At 41.2% G+C, this 20,448-nt stretch overlaps 1 protein-coding gene across 1 annotated transcript in view; it reads left to right on the top strand.

The window, feature by feature from the left end:
* The window catches only part of LOC111345266 (uncharacterized), a 33,294-nt gene extending 20,101 nt beyond the window's left edge, over positions 1-13,193 (top strand). The window contains exons 11-20 of the mRNA XM_022952541.2: positions 651-685; positions 850-919; positions 1,391-1,428; positions 1,915-2,053; positions 2,419-2,616; positions 3,014-3,284; positions 3,789-3,877; positions 10,387-10,548; positions 10,947-11,087; positions 11,260-13,193. Coding sequence (XP_022808276.2) covers positions 651-685; positions 850-919; positions 1,391-1,428; positions 1,915-2,053; positions 2,419-2,616; positions 3,014-3,284; positions 3,789-3,877; positions 10,387-10,548; positions 10,947-11,087; positions 11,260-12,131 — 2,015 coding nt within the window. The 3' untranslated portion in view covers positions 12,132-13,193. The remainder of the gene's footprint in view (positions 1-650; positions 686-849; positions 920-1,390; positions 1,429-1,914; positions 2,054-2,418; positions 2,617-3,013; positions 3,285-3,788; positions 3,878-10,386; positions 10,549-10,946; positions 11,088-11,259) is intronic.
* The last annotated feature ends 7,255 nt before the right edge of the window (positions 13,194-20,448 follow it).

Raw genomic sequence — 20,448 nt, 5'->3', positions numbered from 1 at the left:
TATCAACAAAGTTCAAATGGTAAATTGGCCACCGTAACGATTACAAAAGCTGACGTTTCGAGCGTTAGCCCTTCGTCGGAGCGAATGACGAAAGGCTAACGACGAAGGGCTCCGACGAAGGGCTCCGACGATTTGTGTGTAAACGGATTTAAGAAAATTCTTGACAGAGAAGCAGTAAATTTTATATTCAGTATGTAGTCTATCATGGTTTGCTTCCAACTTTGGCTGTTGCGTAGCCCCTTTGATATTTAATTTGGATTAACTTGCCGGGTGAAGAAAGGTTTTTACCTTTAAAGAGTAGATTGTGAGAAAAATGTTCAGGTAAAGGAAGACTTTTGCATGTCTGACGTACTTCTTTCAAGATGTAACTTAAAAGTTACCCTACCTTAATTCATTACCTGCATTCGATAGAGTGCCAGCTTTAATGTTTGTCATATCAATCTCAGGAGCTTTTGCATGCTTTCCATGGAATTTCTCATGAGTTATGGGAATTTTAAAAGTCGTTGAGGGAATAAAAGGTGCCAAGTAGCTGTGCACTAGGTAACTTATCAAAATTCGTATTAATAGAATATACAGAGCATATTTAAGTTCCTAGATCTACATGCTACTCATGGGGCACAACTTTCTTTTTTTATTTGATCATTTCACAGAGATTGATTCAATCAGGATTTCCCCTCATGATCAGGTATGGTAACTTTTAAAGGATAAATTTCGTATCTAATATATGATTGTCACATGACTCAGAAGTAGAGTCCTGTATAAAGTCTGTAGTTATAAACTCTTTACCTCAAAAGAGTGATTACATTGATGCTAACCATTTTACCATTTTTTATCTTATTTCCGGAAAAGATTAACTTGTCCGAAGGAGAGTTAAACGAGATTTATCAAGATGTCTTGGGAATCACCTTGTTTGAGCCAGGTTGTTATTGTTGTCTTTTATTTCTGTTAAAATCAGTAGAATGAAAAGAACGTCATATTTCTAAATCTCAATTATCTCAACTTGATGGCTCAAAGGAAGCGTAATAATTGATTTTGGTGGCTAAAACTTATGGATCCTAAGCATGATGACTGTACCTTTGTCTTAAAACTCCCCTCTGTATTAATGTATGTGCTTCCCTCACACCCCTAATGCAATCGTAACTTTCAATTTTCCATCTTACATGTTGCTTGTGGCTGGATTAATTAAACATTGTGTGTCAGGGAAGGGGACCATATCGAATTAACCTAGAGTTTATTCCTCCAGCTCAGCGGTTCAAATCTTCTGCCTCTACCAAAAGCTTTTATTTTCATGTTAGATAGTAATGTGATATTAGTGTTTCTTTTTTTATTAGCATTACAGGTGACGAGAATTCTTCAGTTTTTTAAACTTTTTTCTCCTCCTTGATTGCAGTGATAACAAAACTGTGCCCCAAAGAAGGCCCCATAACGGTATTTTTTGTAATTTTATTTTTTTACCTCATAACTAAGTGAAAATAAGAATTCGATCTGCCGGTTGCTTCGGCAAAAAAAGGGGAGGATCCCAAAGAAGACCAAGAAACTAAAGCGCGTACTTTCTTTCAAAGAATGAATGACCTACAGTGACTTACAATTCCTTGCTGCGATTTAAAATGAGCCAGTTAAGATGATCTTTATATACACCTTTAGACTCTTTTCGTGGCGCATAGTCACTTTTAATGACATTTTAAGTTGATGAAAACCCGCTGATCATAGTGAAGCATTATGGGTTATGGAGTCACTCGCAATGAGTCGAAGTCATCGCCTGAAAAGACTCACAGTACAGTAGGCAGTCGAAACTTTGCGATCCACACAGGAAGATAAACAATGACATTTAGTTCTTTTTTGACACATCACAGTATTCTGCTTCTTTTAAAGTTGTTTATTCTTCGTTTCTTGTTGATTTTTATTACTGTATAGGGTGGTACAGAGTTTGTTATTTGCCTGAATGTAAAGGGTATTCCAGAAAATGTCACATCACTGAGAGCTCGATTCGACGGGGTTGGATTTGCAGATTTAACACAAGTTGCTACAGGTGTCTACACTGGGAATAGTCCAGGTATGGTGAATTTATTTGAAATTTATGTTACATTTTGATGTCAGAGTACATCAGCAGGCTAATTCAAAATTGTGCCAGATTAGAGCCAAAGTTGCGAGTTGATGGAAAAAGCATCATCATCAGTAACACTTTTCAAATACAGCTGTTTTGAGAAAGATTGTCGAATAAAAGGACAAAAGTGCACGCGACAACCTTGATAGGTAATCTGGGTATTCGATGAATGAAGTTTGGTAAATCAATTAAAGAAATGAATTCATGAAAACTGCTATGCTTCGTCCTTACGGTGATGTTTTACTCAGATTTCTTTGTAATCCTGAGGTCAAGAAACCTTGACCTGATAGTTAGCCATTGATTTTTCACTTCAGCTTCTGTAACTCTTGGGAAGGTCGCCGTTACCGTGAGTTCTCTAGATGATACATGGAACTCGCCCGATGAAACGGAATTTGAATACCATCCGAATGTTACCCAAGAACTCCAAAAGCTGATTAGTAAGATGCCTGATACAAAGAGAAACATACCACTGGACGACCAAACATTAAATCCTTCCCGTTCAGCAGGAACAGGTAAGACTCTCTGTTTGTTTCTCAAGTTGTAAACAGCGTATGGCATCTTATATTGTGACCATAATTATTTAATTAACGTGTAATAGTCTGTTAAGGCCGATTGGCAAGATTAGCAACCGTAGAAAATTTCGGAAGCTGACGTTTGGAGTGGTAGCCCTTCTCCGCAGTAAAGTTGAGGATTTTGGGTTGAGTGTACGTGCTTCTAGCGTCAGTACCTTCCACGAACAGAAAGAACTTTACAATGTTAATAAAGTTTTTAGCGTGTCGTGTGATTGGCTTTTATTCGTTAATTGAAGAAGTTTGATGATTAACATTTACACACAACTGCAACGAGAAACCAACTAATTCACGGAGAAGATTACCATATTTGGATTATTTTTTTAAATATTTTTGATAGTGTGCAGTTCGTCTTCCTTCTCGTTTTATGCTGGCGATATATCATCGTTGGCAGATGAGAACCAGGACAAATCGTCACTGAAAGCTCTACGGTGGATAGTATTCGCGGCCGCTGCAACGAATGACCGCAAATGTGTTGAAACAATCTTCAGGACGTCAGCTGGAGAAGCAGTTTTTCAAACATACAGGAATAGCTCTATCTTGCCAGAAGACACTGCCAGAGCTAGGGGACATCAAAACTTAGCAGAATACCTTCAAAATGTTCACAAAAGGTGTTGATTTTATTTATTATATGTGGTTAAAGTCGTATCCCGGTTTATGTTAAAATGGATTGGCTAAAGATTTTGCTACCCCAGCAGGTAACCCATAGGTGTCCTCTCAGGTACTCCTTGACTAAGGTGGTACCAATACATACCCCCCCCCCCCCCCCCGAGTGGGCAGAGGCACAGTGATATTACAGTTTACTCCCCAAGAACATGACATTGACCCGGAGAGGTCTTAAACCTGGATCCTTCATTCTGGAGTTCATGGGTTGCCCAACACAGACTAGATTTTCGCCGTGCAACTCCGTTACTCCATGGGAATGCAGGAAGTCTAGTGGTAAAAATATAAAACAACCATGAGAAAGAGGTCCTAAATGCCATTGTTGGTGGTCTGAGTATTTCAGAGCGCTAATTACTCGTAAAATCTGGATAATCATTTGATTTGATTTCATCCTCGTTAGTTTAGGCTGAAGAGTCGCTGCATTGCTGAGGTCATTCCTTGTCTCGTTGTAGGTTGTCAAATGAAATCGATTGTAATGTTCAGACTGTAACTATTGATTGGGTAGAACTCAAGCGTGCAACTGCTGAGAAGAACATTTGCTGTAAGTCTAACAATCTTTTATTCACGTCAGCTGTTTGGCATGTGTTTGTTTTTCTTTTTTCAGGCAGTAATTTTAGGACCACTTGCTGAGAATACACAATACGATAATTGTTTTCCTTATTTCCTCATATGTTTAAGAGAATTCTCAGTTTTGATTGTGATTTGGTTTCTGTTGTTGGCAAATCGACAGTCCAAATGTTGTGGACTCACGAGACGCAGCCGGATGAGTCCACAACAAAAAAAAAACGATTCTTTCCGGACGTGACATATTGCATGACATGTTGCGTGACACGATGACGCGAGTTGTGTTGTTTGTGCTCCTATCGACGAATTGGCGAATCAGATTGCGACATTACGGTCACTTGTTGTAAATGTTTATTTCAATCTATGTCCACTTCAAATTTGTTCTTAAGAGTTTTACTTTAGTTCCTTAGCAGGTTATTTGTTTTGTTTTGGGCTGGCACCATCGTACTTGAGATTTTAACTAATATTTTGGGTAATAATATCAAGATATTTCGAACTGTTACATCACCCAGTTAGCAGGTGCATTATGATCGGTCAATTTACCAGGGTGTATTTCTCTGTACGGCCCGTTGAATTCAAAAGCTTGTTTTGATCGCCGAAAGTTTTCTTGAGAAAAACTTTGAAACACATTTAAGGAAAAGTACGGAAACGAAGTTAAAGAACAAAACTCAAAAGCAGATTTCCTAAACTTTCGGGTTCATTTCTTAAAGCTTTTGGAGGAAGACAAGCGACAAATAGAGAAAGATGAGTACGTCAAAGATGACTCTAGTCGAGAACTAGATTATTTCATTACCGCCGAAAGGTCGTCAAACACTGTGAAAAATACGAAATACGAGTGGAAATAGTCTGAAGAGTTTTGCAAACAGCAAGCCAATGGAAATGTTAAGGTAATGGACATGCCTGCTGCTACTCTCAACCAGCTCTCTGGTTATTTCTTTAAGGATGACAGCAAGCAAAATGGCGGCGAGTACGAACCAGACAGTATTTCATGCTATCAAAAAAGCATACTCGAGTTATCTTTGTCGTGCTCGTCTTTCTCCATTTGCCGATGTCTTCCTCCAAAAGCTCTATAAAGTAGGTTCAGCTCCCAAGGGATTCCACCTCCTTCTCTCTTTGCGTAAACAAACATCGACTCAATTTCCAAATGTCTTTAAACTTGGTAAAGTCAGAGAGCGATCTACCTTGTGGCTTCCTCACTTGAAAACGCCGCAAAACACAAAAAATTGAATGCTAAAGGTTGAAAAGATTCTTTATCGTTTCGATCGCATTTTGGATAAAAATCATTCATTCATTTGAGGCTGACATTGAACGAAATTAGCCGTAAGCTCGGTTTTGGCGAAAACGAAGACCCCCGAAAGCTAAGACCTAAGAACCGAAGAAGAAGACCCCTCTATTATTCTTCATTTGTCGCCGGTAAGATCCAGTTCCAGTTTTAATCTTTCTAATAGCGAGTAGAGCATGCTCTCAAACACTGGTTCATTTGTGAAGGTGTAGTCCGATCGTCCGGGTGAGTGTAGTCCTGAGAAGGACTGTTGTCGGTGGTAGTGACTGACGTTTCGACAACTTGTGCGGAAGTCATCATCAGAGTCAAGTGAATGATTGTTGTCAGTAGAATGTTCTTATTCCAGTTGGTGTAAAATGATCGGTTGGTTTTGCCGTGATGTTATTGGCTGTAAGACTCAAGTGACGTAAGTCGGTCGTGATTGGGCTGTTTCGATCTGTCGGTAAAGTTAGGTCGTTCTTTTTCGGTCGTCTGTGATGTTTATGTCTTGAATGAGTCGTTTGTATGGAGCGGGTAGTTGGTTAGTAACTGACGTAGTGTGGTGATGGGTTTGTGGCGACGCGGATATTGAAGGGCAGTAAGATGCGCGAGATGTTTTCAGACATGCCTTTTATGTACGGTATGGTTGCTGTAGTCGTAGGGGTTGCGGTGTCGTTTGTTTCGGTAGTGGTAGTGGGTCGGTGAGTGTTTCGTCGGATGAAGTCGTTGTTGTAGTTGTTCTTCGTAAAAACATTTGGCTAACGTTTACTTACTTTTAGTACAACGGTAAACACTACAAACAGTTACACGGCACTGCCATGATGTCTCCAGTTTCTGTTGTTATAGCAGAAATTGTGATGCAGAACATCGAGGAACGCGCCCTTTCGACTTGCCGACGAACGATACCGCTTTGGTTACGTTACGTTGACGAGACATTCCCGTCCGTTCGACACGACGAAATTGACGCATTCCACCACCACCTTAACGAACAAAACACTGACATACAGTTTACCAGAGAAGTGGAAGAAAATGGCAAACTTCCTTTTCTAGACTGCCTGGTAAGCCACAACGACAACTCATTACGGACGACAGTTTACAGGAAACCGACACACACCGACAGATTACTAAACGAGTCATCCTACAATCACACAAAGCCACAACTATCAGAACTCTAACACGACGCGCACAACTAGTATGCGACTCGACAGACAGCTTATCCGACGACAACAAATACCTTCACCGTGTTTTTACGAAGAACAACTACAACAACGACTTCATCCGACGAAACACTCACCGACCCACTACCACTACCGAAACAAACGACACCGCAACCCCTACGACTACAGCAACCATACCGTACATAAAAGGCATGTCTGAAAACATCTCGCGCATCTTACTACCCTTCAATATCCGCGTCGCCCACAAACCCATTACCACACTACGTCAGTTACTAACCAACGTCAAAGACAAAGACGAACCGAGGAACAGACAGGGAACGATTTATAAGATCAGTTGTTCCGACTGCCAAGCCTCCTACATCGGTGAGACTGGCAGAAACCTCACAACAACACTGACTGAACACAGACGGGCGACGAGGAAAGGTGATGTCAGCAATCACATTGCTGAACACTATCGACTTACCAACCACAACATTGACTGGGACTCTGCCTAACCTACAGCACTGACTATTTTCAACGACTGACTCTCGAAAGCTGGTTTACTAACTTAGAACAGACTCCCCTAAACAGATGTCAACAACTACCTGCTCCATACAAACGACTCATTCACGACATAAACATCACAAACGACCGAAAAAGAACGACCTCACTTTACAGACAGATCGAAACAGACCAATCACGACCGACTTACGTCACTTGAGTCTTACAGCCAATAACATCACGGGAAAACCAACCGGTCATTTCACACGAACTGGAATAAGAACATTCTACTGACAACAATCATTCACTTGACTCTGATGATGACTTCCGCACAGGTTGTCGAAACGTCAGTCACTACCACCGACAACAGTCCTTCTCAGGTCTACACTCACCCGGACGATCAGACTACACCTTCACATGTTACCCCTGGGTTCAAGCCATTTACTGCACTGGTTCATTTATTCCCATTGTTCCACTAAGTGCCGGTGAGAACCATGTGAGAACTTTTGCATTCTTTATTTCTTGTTGATTCATAAACGGCCTTCATCTTTGAGTGTGCCGCTATTACTCTGTAATGGGACTTTTCCCAGCTGAATCAATGTCAAACAGAAACTGGAGGAAAAGTCATCGTAGCTAGGACGGCAGGGATTGAAGTAAAGCTCTATCGATTGTATTATCGATTATGGGCTATGGATCGTCCGAATTCTGGTAGATAAGATCGAACGTGCCTGTTCAAAATTCACCCTTAAATACGGAGTGAGCCTAGAAAAAGACCCCATTTAGCATTTTGTGAAGGTGTAGTCTGATCGTCCGTGTGAGTGTAGTCCTGAGAAGGACTGTTGTCGGTGGTAGTGACTGACGTTTCGACAACCTGTGCGGAAGTCATCATCAGAGTCAAGTGAATGATTCTACTGACAACAATCATTCACTTGACTCTGATGATGACTTCCGCACAGGTTGTCGAAACGTCAGTCACTACCACCGACAACAGTCCTTCTCAGGACTACACTCACCCGGACGATCAGACTACACCTTCACATGTTACCCCCGGGTTCAAACCATTTACTGCATTTAGCATTTTGTTGGCTTCAATTGTAAAATAGATCACAAATTAATTCAGTACTCTATATTGGGAACTGAACTTAATGTTGTCAAATCTGCTACGGATCTGGGAGTTCTTGTAAGTAATGACCTTAAATGGACAGACCATATATCTTCAGTTGTTGCAAAGGCAAATCGCATTATGGGTTTTATTAAACGTAACTGTCCAAGAGACCTCAAAAGAGACCTTGTGAAAAGCCAATATCTATCATTGGTAAGATCGCATCTCTGCTACGCGTCTCAACTGTGGGGTCCTTAACCTCCCACATCAATGATCGAAATCGAAAATATCCTGCGCAGAGCCACCCGATTCATGTGTAAAGATCTTGGCCTCTCTTACAAGGAACGTCTATTAGAACTGAACTTACTTCCCCTGAACTATTGGCTGGAATATCTAGACATCGTCTTTTTCTTTAAATGCAAATTAGCTAAATTGATCTGAAAAGAAAAAACCTCTTTGAGCTTTGTAGTCGGCGCTCGCGCCGTGGCGTTTCTGGTGTTTTTCTCAAGAATAGGAAAGCTAAAACCACTCTATAGAGATTCCTTTTTTGTAAGAATCTGTAGCATATGGAACGCCTTACCAGATAACATAAGAGCAGAAAAGGAGCTACCGTCTTTCGTCTAAAAACTAAAGTCTTTCTTTTGTCTAAGACTTAGCAAAGTTTTCTATCAAGACGACATCCGTTCCTTTCAATTAGTTTGTGTAAAATGTTGTCGTTTCAATGCTCTTAATTCTTGTACGTGTTAACCAACTGTTTTTTGTTTTTGTTGTTTTCTGTTTTGTTTTTTGTTTTGTATGTTTGCTTGTTTGTTTTTAGCATGGGGGCTAGTAAGTGGGTTGGGTTTCAATTTAGTCTGCTTTTAGGGGATAGGGTAAGGTAATATACCTTGTCCTACTGTAAATTTACCTGCCTTTGCCAAATTGTTAAATAGAAGAGATTTCTATGGTCCAGGTACTCCAACAAGGCAGTCAGCGATGTGCTACTAACAAGTGGCGAATTTCGAACGGATCAGGGGAGCTGGAGATACCCTGCGAGCAGAGCCTTTTCTTCTTTTCGTCTTCTTTTCTTCTTTTAACCCTCCAAGGGAAAAGGCTCTGCCGACATCCTGTTGTTGCTCTGAAATGCCGAAAGCCTTAAACTCCGGGCTACCCAAGCCGGTTTTGCCTCCAGTTAAACCGGTTTTGGTGCGCACGCCTTTTTTTTCATGTAAACAGATGACCAAATCTGCGCCTGCAAACGCAGTTTCTAGGCAACCACCGCGCATGTTCAAACAAGCAACAACAGGATGTCTGCAGAGCCTCTTTCTGTTTTCAATTCGTGGACGGGTTAAAAGGGCTCTGCTCGCAGGGTAAGCTGGAGAGCACGCTCATTTCAAAGTTGATTTGTTATTTTGAAAATGAGGGATCTTCGTTTTCGGGTCTTGATTTTAGGGTCTCAGGTCTTTGATCTTAGCATTCGGGGTCTTCGTCTCCGTTACAACCCCGTTAGTTTTGCACTTTCTATGAAGAAGCACGTCAGGTTGTGCTCTGCAGATTTCTTTAGGTATTTCCCTTAGGTATTTAGGACCTGTGTTATGGGCTAAGCTACCTTCCCGTATTAGGACGTTGAATTCACTAGCGGGTTTTAAGAGGGCAGTTAGAGGAATGGATTTGAAAATGTTAATGGACGATGGTGGCTGTGTGGGCTGCTTGGTTTGCAGTGCATGATTCTTAGTTATATCTTAGCTAGGCTCAGACTATTCCTCCCCCCCCCCCCCCACGTCTTAAGGTCCCCTAGCCTAATTCTGCTGACCACAAATTTTATGCTATTTATTCGTATATTTTATGCTATTTAATCGTATATTATTACTTAGTTATTTATTATTTTATTTAAATTATCTCGTTGTGTCCTTACTTAGTGGTTTTATTACTGCTATTTTATAATTGACACATGAATAAAGTTCATTATCATCATCATCTGGCATTTCAAAGAAAACTCTCGGCAAAAGAGTTACGTACAAAACGCTGCATCACGGTTCTTTGCATAAAACCTTTGTATACTTTGATTGTTGTTTTCATATAGTTGCATTATTTTGAACCATGGGTGTTAAACGAATATTTTGAACTTTTTGACGCGCGTCAATCATCAATTGCCGTTCCGCTTAAATTGAAATCTTTTTTCCTTCGTTTGAACCAAGAGTTATGATAAACATCTTACAAAACTCTCCTTTTCCCAGGGCCTTACTGTAAGTCACGGAACCTGGTTTTTTCCGCTCGGTTTATGGCCCGCGCGCTGGTCATGAATTCGAGCGGAGAAAACTCGGTCCGTAACTTACAATGCCGACCTCAAACTCGGTTAGTAGGAGGTATTTATTACTTTACTCAATCACATCAAAAGCTGCTTCGAACAATCATTACCTTTCAATGTTTAAGTCAAGAGTCAGTGATTAGGCTTTGAATAGCTATTTTCTGTCTTTTGGTTACAGCAGGCGCTGATGAATTCCAGCCAGTGGGAGATTTGGAACCCGTGAGTTTTCTGGAAAGTGATGACGATGAAAGTAGCTACTTCGCGGACGATGAGACATCAGATTGCCAGTCACCGTCTACCAGCGAATTTTCGAATGAGGATCAGTACGTTGAATCAAAATGTGAGCTCCCACTTTTACTCGAAATTCAATAATGCCTTGACTTCAGATACGATCGCTTACCCGGCCAACGCTTGTCTCCGTATCACACTGGATTTTTACAAATGAACTTGATTTTGCACTTTATAGCTATATGTAACCGTTGTTTGAATTTTCAAACCGGCGTATTTATAATACACATTGCGATAAAGTAGAAAAACGGAGTATGTCTGGACAGTTGGAAGATTGTTAGGTGGGAAAATGTCATGATGGACTAAAATTAAAATCGAATAGAAATCAGTGGAATGTTTGGACGCAAGAGGAACGTTTTCCTTGGACTTGATATTGTAGCTCAAAAAACACACTTTGATTCATTGCAGTCATTAGATCTTTATCACCTTTTGCTTAATTGGTCGCAACAGGTACTGATGATGCCGAAGTGTTGAAGCATTTGAGAAGTGACGACGATCATGGTGATCAGTTCGATGAATTAAAACTTTCTTCACATATCTCCGCTTTGGATAAAGTCTTTGACTCCGCGAATCAAGTTATAACTGCAAAAGGTAAGTAGATGGGAGAACTGTTTATAATTTTTATTTTTTTAAATGAGGTTTTTGATTGATTATAACTTTGCAGGGGGGACACTCTTTATTTCCACTGATACAGTTGTTCAAGTGCCACTTGTGTATCAGTTTTGCATCTTGATTGATTAGGAATGTAATGTTTTTCCCAAAGGGTCAAAATGCAAGTCAATGGCTACCTCGTGGGAGTATACTGAGGAGCAGTTGAATTACTACAGGATCTGTTACATTGTCACCGATGTGCTAACTGAAGGCCTTCGAACAATCTTCAAACAAGAATGGGACAATCGCTACAAGGCAACTCTGGGAGAATGGAAAGATGAACCGAAAAATGGAATGGACTTTGAGAGCCATGAATCCCCACGAAACAGAAGAAGAAACGCCCATCTCTTGAAAACTATGATCGATGGTGACAGAGCGGAATGGGATTGTACCATGTTATTTTATGCCATTCTTTATTCCGATTGCATCTGCAGTCTCCATCCAGCTGTTCAGTCAAATGTGGATGATCTCAGAAAATTTCGTAATGAAGACTTTGCGCATATGCCACGAGGCTACCTTTCAAGGGGAGATTTTCAAATTGCGATTATAAAGGTGAATACTGCATTTCACGCACTCGGTCTTCCCACTCTACAAATCCTTGAAGTCCAAACTCAGACAAGTTTCCCAACGGAAGAGTTGAGAAATGTTTTGAAGAAAGTTGACAACCTTCAACGAGAGGTTATAGGGAAGGACACAAAGCTTCAAGAAAAGGACAAGGAACTTGAAGAAAAAGGATCGAAACTGGAAAAAGAAGGAATGGAACCTCAAAAGGAAGAGGAGGAACCCCATGCCCTTAAAAGGCAGCAGCGTAACTATGTCTGTCACTTTTATTATTTCGATCCCAGACTGATACAGGACGTCGTCGCTGACGAATTTGTGTTTGGTGAATTCATCCAATGGCTCAAAGCACTAATACATAGTGAGAAAGCTTCAAATTGGAAAATCCCGGCTCTGCCAGTTTATAGCCGAACAATTCCACTGTAAAAGTGGAGAAACGCCCTCTGCGGTGTCTTTCGGCGAGATGCTGAATGGTTTACATTTAACACTTACAGAAGCATATGCTTCTTTCGCTTAGATTCACTTCACATTTTCGGAGTGCGCAGGGTTTAGTTCAGTAACAGAATTTTTCAAAAGAAACACTCGTCAAAACTGCATTCGGAGTTGTTACATCCTTCTCCAAGTTTAAGGAACTAGGTTCTCCGGTCTTAGCTGCGAGAATTATTCCTCATTTAGCGAAAGTGATTACACATATTGAACATCTGCTTTTCAAGGAAGGAACATCTAAAGTGGATTTAATTGATCTCTCAATTGTGTGGGACCATCTTGACGTCCTTAAAACCCTGGGACTCATGTGCCTTAACCATTGTATATTCCATATTGCAAAAAGTTACTTTGAAGTAGTCCTAAAGATTATCCAGAAGAGTGACCAGTGTTTTGAGTCACAAAAAAACTGCTCTCTACTGTCACCTGAGTCTTGCACACAGCCAGCTGGGTGACCTACAGCACGCAAACGATTGTTACAAGCATGCCCTGGATATTCGGTTGGAAAAGCTCAGACCTGAACATATTGATATTGCAACATCTTACAGTAAACAGCTCGGACCTGAGCATCTTGATGTCGCAATGCCTTATGACAACCTGGGTCTTTCACACCGTCAGCTAGGCGACTCAAAGCAAGCAAAAGACTGTCACGAGCATGCCCTGGATATTCGCTTGAAACAGCTCGGACCTGAGCATGCCGATGTCGCAACGTGTTTGCGTAACCTGGGTATTGTACACAGTCAGGTGGGTGAATTTAGCTGGGCAAAAGAGTACCACAATCGTGCACTGGCTATTTTTAGGAAGAAGCTCGGACCTGAGCATGTTGATGTCGCAACATCTTACAATGATTTGGGTGTTGTACACACTCGTTTGTGTGAACTAAACGAAGCAAAAGAGTCCCACGATCGTGCACTTGCAATTTTTCTGAAAGAGCTCAGACCTGAGCACCTTGATGTCGCACCCATCTTACGATAACCTGGGTCTTTTACACGTCAGCTGGGTAAACTAACCCCCCAACAGAATACCACAAAAGTGCACTTGCTATTTTTCTGAAAGAGCGTGGACCCGTGCATGTTGATGTCGCAAAATCTTACGAAAACCTGGCTTTTGTACACTGTCAACCGGGTGATCTGAAAGAAGCAACATATTTTCGTGAGTGTGCCCTTGATATTCGCCAGAAACAACTCGGACCTAGTTATCTTGATCTTGCAAAGTCGTACGATAATCTGGGTCTCGTACAAAGTAAGCTGGGTGACCTAAAGCAGGCAAATGATTGTCACGAGGGTGCCCTGGATATTCGCTTGAAAAAGCTAGGACCTCAACATGTTGATGTTGCAAAGTCGTACGACAACCTGGGTCTTTTACACAGTCAGCTGGGTAAACTAAGCCGGGCAAAAGAATACCACAAACGTGCACTTGCTATTTTTCTGAAAAAGCGTGGAGCCGAGCACGTTGATGTCGCAACGTCTTGCGATAATCTGGGTTTTGTATGCCGTCAGCTGGGTGACCTAAAGCAGGCTAAAGATTGTCACGAACGTGCTCTGGATATTCGCCGGAAACAGCTGAGTCCTGAGCATCTTAATTTCGCAACGTCTTACGATAACCTGGGTCTTTTACATCAGCAGCTGGTTGACCTAAAGCAGGCAAAAGATTGTCACAAGCGTGCCTTGGATATTCGCTTGAAACAGCTAGGACCTCAGCATGTTGATGTCCTAACGTCTTACGATAACCTGGGTCTCGTACAAAGTGAGCTGAGTGGCCTAAGGCAGGCAAAAGATGGTCACGAGCGTGCCTTGGATATTCGCTTGAAACAGCTAGGACCTTAGCACGTTGATGTCCTAACGTCCTACGATAACCTGGGTCTAGTACAAAGTCAGCTGAGTGGCCTAAAGCAGGCAAATGATTGTCACGAGCGTGCCTTAGATATTCGCTTGAAACAGCTAGGACCTCAGCACTTTGATGTCCTATCGTCTTACGATAACCTGGGTCTCGTACAAAGTCAGCTGAGTGGCCTAAAGCAGGCAAAAGATGGTCACGAGCGTCCCCATTGATATTCACATACTCGAGCCTGAGCATATTGATCTCTTGTGTCTACGTTTAGTGAAACTTAATTTTGTTCCGTAATTAAATGATTAAGTGATTTTGATACCAACACTAATCGCGCTAGTAAATCGCTTGAAATTCACTGGTAAGATACTCCTCTAGCCATTTGCAGTATAGCCAGTCAGATTGCCCTATGTAACGATTAATCCGTGCCGCACAATGTCACAACTATCAGAGCTGGTAACGTGGTGGCATCATTTACACGGTGAGGAAACATTACGTGTGATCATTGAAAAAGTCATCCGTAATTGTTTCGATGAACTGTTCTCCTTTTTGAAGCATGGTTTACTTGAAACCAAGGAAGGTTAAGTTGTAGCTTTTTCTATTGTTTACTTTGACTTTGAATTTGAGTCGTGCCTTTAAAGTGCACCTACACCCAAAAAATTTTTTTCGCTTAACGAAGTAAGCTTATTTTTTTGAGTATTTCTGCGCAAAATTTTTTTTATTTGCTCAAATCTTCAATTTTCTATGCCCAGTCAAAATACGGAAAATCGGCCGCCATCTTGCCCCACGACCGAGTTTAAAGAAGAATGGCTCTAGCGGGTAATGTGACGTCAAATCGAGAACACGAAAGTCTGCATCTCACACATTTTCACTTGTTTGGGAAGATTGTCGTCGATATCGTCCGAAATATGCCGACTAGGTGTGTTGTATGAAGATTGTATGGAGCGCGATACCCTCTTGCAAATTTCGCAAGTTGCTACATCCTTCTACAACACACTTAGTCGGCATATTTTCGGACAATTATCGACTACAACCTTCCCAAACAAGTGAAAATGTGTGAAAAGCAGACTTTCGTGTTCTCGATTTGACGTCACATTACCCACTAGAGCCATTCCTCTTTAAACTCGGTCGTGGGGCAAGATGGCGGCCGATTTTCCGTATTTTGACTGAGCATAGAAAATTGAAGATTTGAGCAAATAAAAAAAATTTTGCGCAGAAATACTCAAAAAAATAAGCTTACTTCGTTAAGCGAAAAAAATTTTTTGGGTGTAGGTGCACTTTAACCATTTAATTTTACTCTGTGCCATTTTCTGCGTAGAGGTATTGCATTTCGTAGTGAAAGTCGACTACTTCTAAAGTAACCTATATTATTCAGTCGGCTTATCATTAAAGTGCAGGTGCGAAAAGTCACGTGAGTTCTTTGAAGCCATTCACGTATCGTTTCATGCATAACAGCTGCTGGGACTCACCCTCGCCCCGTTGAAAACTCCAATCGTAACTATACTGTACGTAAAATAATTGGACTTTGTCGTGAGTGAACAAAGACACTGCGGCAGGATTAACCGTTAGCCGTAAGACGGCAAAAATATTAGCCGTTAGGCGTAGCAATTGACCAATTGTAACTGTTAGTCTAACAAAATAGTAATCGGTAATTTTTTTTAACCGCAACGGAAGGAAAATCCATCTCCCCATGGACGTCCTCGTTGTCCATCTTGTTTAAAAGGCAAGAACAGTGACCGTGACTTTCGACAATTGCTATAAATATTTCAGTTTCAAACCCTAGAATTTGTAGACCTTTTCTTTTTAGCCATTTATTCGAGTGACTTTTTCGTCTCTCCGTTTTCAACGGGATGGGGGTGAGTCCTACTTCAGTTGTATCCTAACTTTCAGTGAAAGAACTCCTCCAAGGTAACATACTCTATATTATCTAATGAATTCAGAAAAACGTAAGCATAAGGTAAACTTGCAAGACGCAGCCCAGTAAAAATATGCACTTTCTGATAAATACACCTCAAGATTGAAGATTACAAAAAAAATTCCGGCAACTATCTTCTGCCGCTTTTTGCGACTTCGAGGCCGAAATTTCTAAAAGGTTACTAACTGTTAGTCCGCTCTACACCCTTTTTCCTTGCGCGGAATTGTTACGGGCAATTTCGAGCGTGTAAAGTTTGCTCGAAGAGACAAAAGCCTGGGACTAATTCATAGTTGATTTTTTTTTTTTTGGCATTATCTTGAACTGTTTCCCCTATTAATTGACGTTTAGATGTATTTTCCGAACTTCTTTTAAGCGATATTCACCTTCAGGATCTAGAACAAATCATCAGTTATCTGACAAGTTTCTACAAATGTCCATAAGCGCCTTGCAAACATAATTCGATCGATGACTCCATACCAAGAAAGAGGCTTGGGAATTCGGGCGTATCCGTTGAAAAGTTTTATTGCGGAAAAAGTTCTGTAGATTTCATTACAACACTAAATGAAATTGTTACACTCTGACGAGCGTACTAGGTTACCTCTGACGAACAGAAACAAAGCCATTTGATGACGAACGACTTCACTGCGTATAGGGCAGAACAGGACGACATCGTTAGTTATTTATAAGCGATGAGGCGGAAAATTCGAAGATGACCGCGCTCAAAATTAGAGAAGAATTGGCCAAAACTCCCCCACTGGACCTTGTAAAACTGAAATTCACTGAGGAGAATTTCAACTTTCACGAATTTTGAAGATTTTAATCTTGATTTAATCTCGATTTACTCTTTCATTTTGAAGATTTTAATCTTTAAAAAGATGAACCTTCAATTTCCACCACTTACAAAGGAGAAATCCACAAGATTCAGTCAATTTTTTTTTCCGGAGTGAAAATAGCTCGATCGCGGTATTGTTGTAGAGCGTTTTCAAGGATTGATATTTCGAGTGTTTTTAGGGTTACCTTTTGTTTTATAAAGTCTCGCCTTTTCGCCCCTACGTGCTATTTTGATGAATCTATAGTTTTGATCATTTATTTTTAGTGTGTGCTCGAACTTGGCTCAGTTCTCACCGTGCTAGACATTTTAATCGCTTTTTATGGTTGAGGATAACTAGTTTGCTAGGTGGTCATGTTTGGGTTGGTAAAACTGACCTTGAGTTTTACCCACACTGAACATCCTGTTTTGGAAATTCTCACGGTAACTAACCCAAACATGTCTGTGATTTTTGTATTTAATACTGGGACACTCCTTGCTGAAAGTAGTAGAAATAAGCAGTGGAGAAAGAGAGAGAAAATTAGCTGTAGTAGAAGCAGCAGTATAGGAGAATAAAGAAAAAAATTACAGAGTCTCAGTACCTCTTGTTAATTCGCCAAGCGAGTGGTAAAACCCCCACAACAAATTTGGTGGAGGACCCGTCTTCAACAAAACCGGTGGAGCACCCGTTATCTACAAGTTGGTAAAGTACGCTTTTGGAATTCCTACAATTGTGAGTGGAACTTCGCTTTTATCAGCATGCTTTTCCGTTGCAAGCTAATTTGACTTTCTAAATCTGAGTGGTAGCGGAGTTCTTTTACAATGATCTAGCTAGCGTAGAATGTAATAGTTTATTTAGTGTATAGGTCAGTTAGCTTCTGATTTGATTATCGCTGTTAATGATCAATTTCAAGGTTTGGATTTTCAATTTCGCGTCTGTAACGTTTTCTCTTTATTAGTACTGTTTTCGATTGCGTTGTTTTCATTTATTGGGAAATTTGGCTCATGTAGTATCTCTTAAATATTCATCCTGATTACTAGACAGCGAGCGCGAGCCCTGGCTGAAGAAGCCGTTCGCCAGGAAAATTTAGCTGTAAGTTCGGGTTCGAATGAGTGGCCAGCCCCTCCTCCACCCGTTCAGCAATCGAGAGTACCATTCTTTCGTTCACTTTTTAAATCAGCTAATAGATCGCCGAGAGCCGACAGCAAATCACAGCCGTTTAGTGGAATTCCTACGCCTAGTGAATGTTCTCTAGTTTCTTCTTGTACCGGTAGCCAAAGTTCTGACTCCGAAGAAGAACTTATTTGTGTGAGCGGCAAGACCAGAGAAAATCTTTCCAATCGTGAAAATGTAAGCGAAGATTCTCTCGAAGCTCGTAATGACTCGGTTGTTGATAGTCGACATAATTCTTTAGACTCAAATCAATTGTCTCTCGCACCAGCCTATGCAGAAATGGAAGACCAAGTTAGTTATGCCGAGCAGTCGAACGAATGCAAGCTTCGGTTAATTCACAAAATAGAAGCGGTGGTGTAAAATCGTCAGTTACATTTCCAATTTTTAGAGGCGACGAATCCGAAGACGCTCAAGAATTTGTTAGGAATTATAAGAGGGCCGGTAGACTAAATGGTTGGGACAACGATAGTTTAGTATCAGGACTTCCTCTTTATTCAAAGGCCTACGCTAGCGCTTGGTTTAAAACTTTGCCAAGGGCCGACGAGATGTCTTTTGAAGAATTGTCTGAGAAATTAGTTACGCATTTTGCCTCCGGTGTTAGTGAGTGGCGCGTAAGACAGGCGCGAGGCCAACGACGACAACTGGAGAAAGAATCGGTTGCAGATTATGCCTTTAGCCTGCGAACACATTGTGCGAGAATTAATTTTCCAAATTCTGAGTGGACACACTACTTTGTCCAGGGACTCATTCCCGAGATTCGCGAGTACGTTGTTTTGCAACAACCTGAAAATTTGGAATCGGCAGAAAACTTCGCTAAGCGAAAAGAGTCAGTATTGCAAGGGTCGAGTAAACGCGCAGACTTTAGCGCTATGGAAGTATCAACGCAAATTTTGGAAGAACTCTCAAAAGCAATCAACCCTAAGGATAAGTCAATTAGTGCTGTGGGTGCAGCTTCAGATCAAAACCCTCACATGAGCAAATCTGAGATGAAGCAAATTATAAGAGACGAATTTCGCGAATTAATGGGAAGCAATATTAACACTAGACCCAGTTGTTATAATCAGCGCTCAAACCAGAATTTTCAGCCAAGGAGTTCCAGGTCTCGTTTTGGCGATGCCGTTTGCTATAATTGTGGTCGAAAAGGACATACTTCTTATTTTTGTCGTTCCAAACCTGATCCTAGGAATTTTCGTCGTGGTAGTGGTAGACAAAAATTTTATCGAAATAGGGGTCAAAACAGTTCTGACTGGCAGTCGAAGCAGCAGGGAAACTGAAAAGTGCCCCTGTCTCGTTAGAAAATGAACCCGTGATGGGGGCGTCAAATGCTGTACAAAAACCTTTAATGAAACTTGTAGACCGGAATTTATCGGGAGGATCGTGCAATGCTGATAAACTTGCTTTCAGTAGAGCCACGCCTGCCAATATTTCAGTAGAGAGAGAGTTAATTTAGCGCAAAGTGTTATTGTCAAAGATAATTGTCAAACCTCGCCAAAACATTCATCTAGTCACCCTCAGCAGAGGGGTAGACAAAAACAAGGCGCTTGTTTGGAGAGTAGTATCGTCATTATTTTGTCCATTATTTTAGCTATCGTTATTAAGGTACTTGAATTGTTTGAAGTAGTCATAACAAGTACTGTGGAAGTACTTAAACGACCTCCGGTGTCTAGCAAAGGACACGCGACTTTATTCTCTTAGCTGTAGTAGAAGCAGCAGTATAGGAGAATGAAGAAGAAAATTACAGAGTCTCAGTACCTCTTGTTAATTCGCCAAGCGAGTGGTAAAACCCCCACAACAGTATTACCCACCAGCTCTATCTCCTCCTTCTTTTTCCGAAGCTTTTCCATCTTGAGTGAGCGACCCAGTCACTTTCTTTTCTTCTACAGCTAGTCTCTACGTCCGGCAAGATCCTCTTGGCTGTGTGATCATTGAAATTGATATCACCAACGATTGACCGACTTTGACTGTGAATTTCGATATTCCTCGTCGGTGGCAGAGTGCCAGTTTTCAGTGCACAAGCAGAACGGTCGTTCTTGAAATTGTGACTGTGTCCGTTTTTTATGCTGAAATTACCACAACTCGAATCATTTTCTACATACACATCCTTACCAAGATGATTTGGTTCATCAGTGAACAAAGAACCACCGAGCACAACATTAGTAAGGCTCTCCTCTGTAACAACATCCATGTCTGGGGAGGTGATTGTACAAGAGGCAGTCTTATAGAAAAAGAAGAATTTGGGTTCGTTTTCCCAAGGCGATTAGGTGTTCGATCTGTTGGCATGATAAGTTTGGGAGCTTTCCGAGCCACTTTGTTGGTGTGAATAGATTCATCCTTGGAATCAGGGCAGGGTCTCTCAATGTTAGCGGGGGTTGAATGAGATGTGTTGTCTCCATTTTCACTAACTGAAGCCTGCCTTTAAATTCCTCCGTTACTTTCAAAGTCATTCTCATTTTTATCCTGCATCTCCGGATTTGTGCTCTGAACCTGATTTGAACACCTTAGTAGAGGCATCATCTGGTCATCATGCCCACATGCG

The sequence above is a fragment of the Stylophora pistillata genome, chromosome 5 (genome assembly GCF_964205215.1).
Source record: "Stylophora pistillata chromosome 5, jaStyPist1.2, whole genome shotgun sequence".
In the NCBI taxonomy this organism is placed as follows: domain Eukaryota; kingdom Metazoa; phylum Cnidaria; class Anthozoa; order Scleractinia; family Pocilloporidae; genus Stylophora; species Stylophora pistillata.
This window is presented reverse-complemented; position numbering and strand designations above follow the sequence as displayed.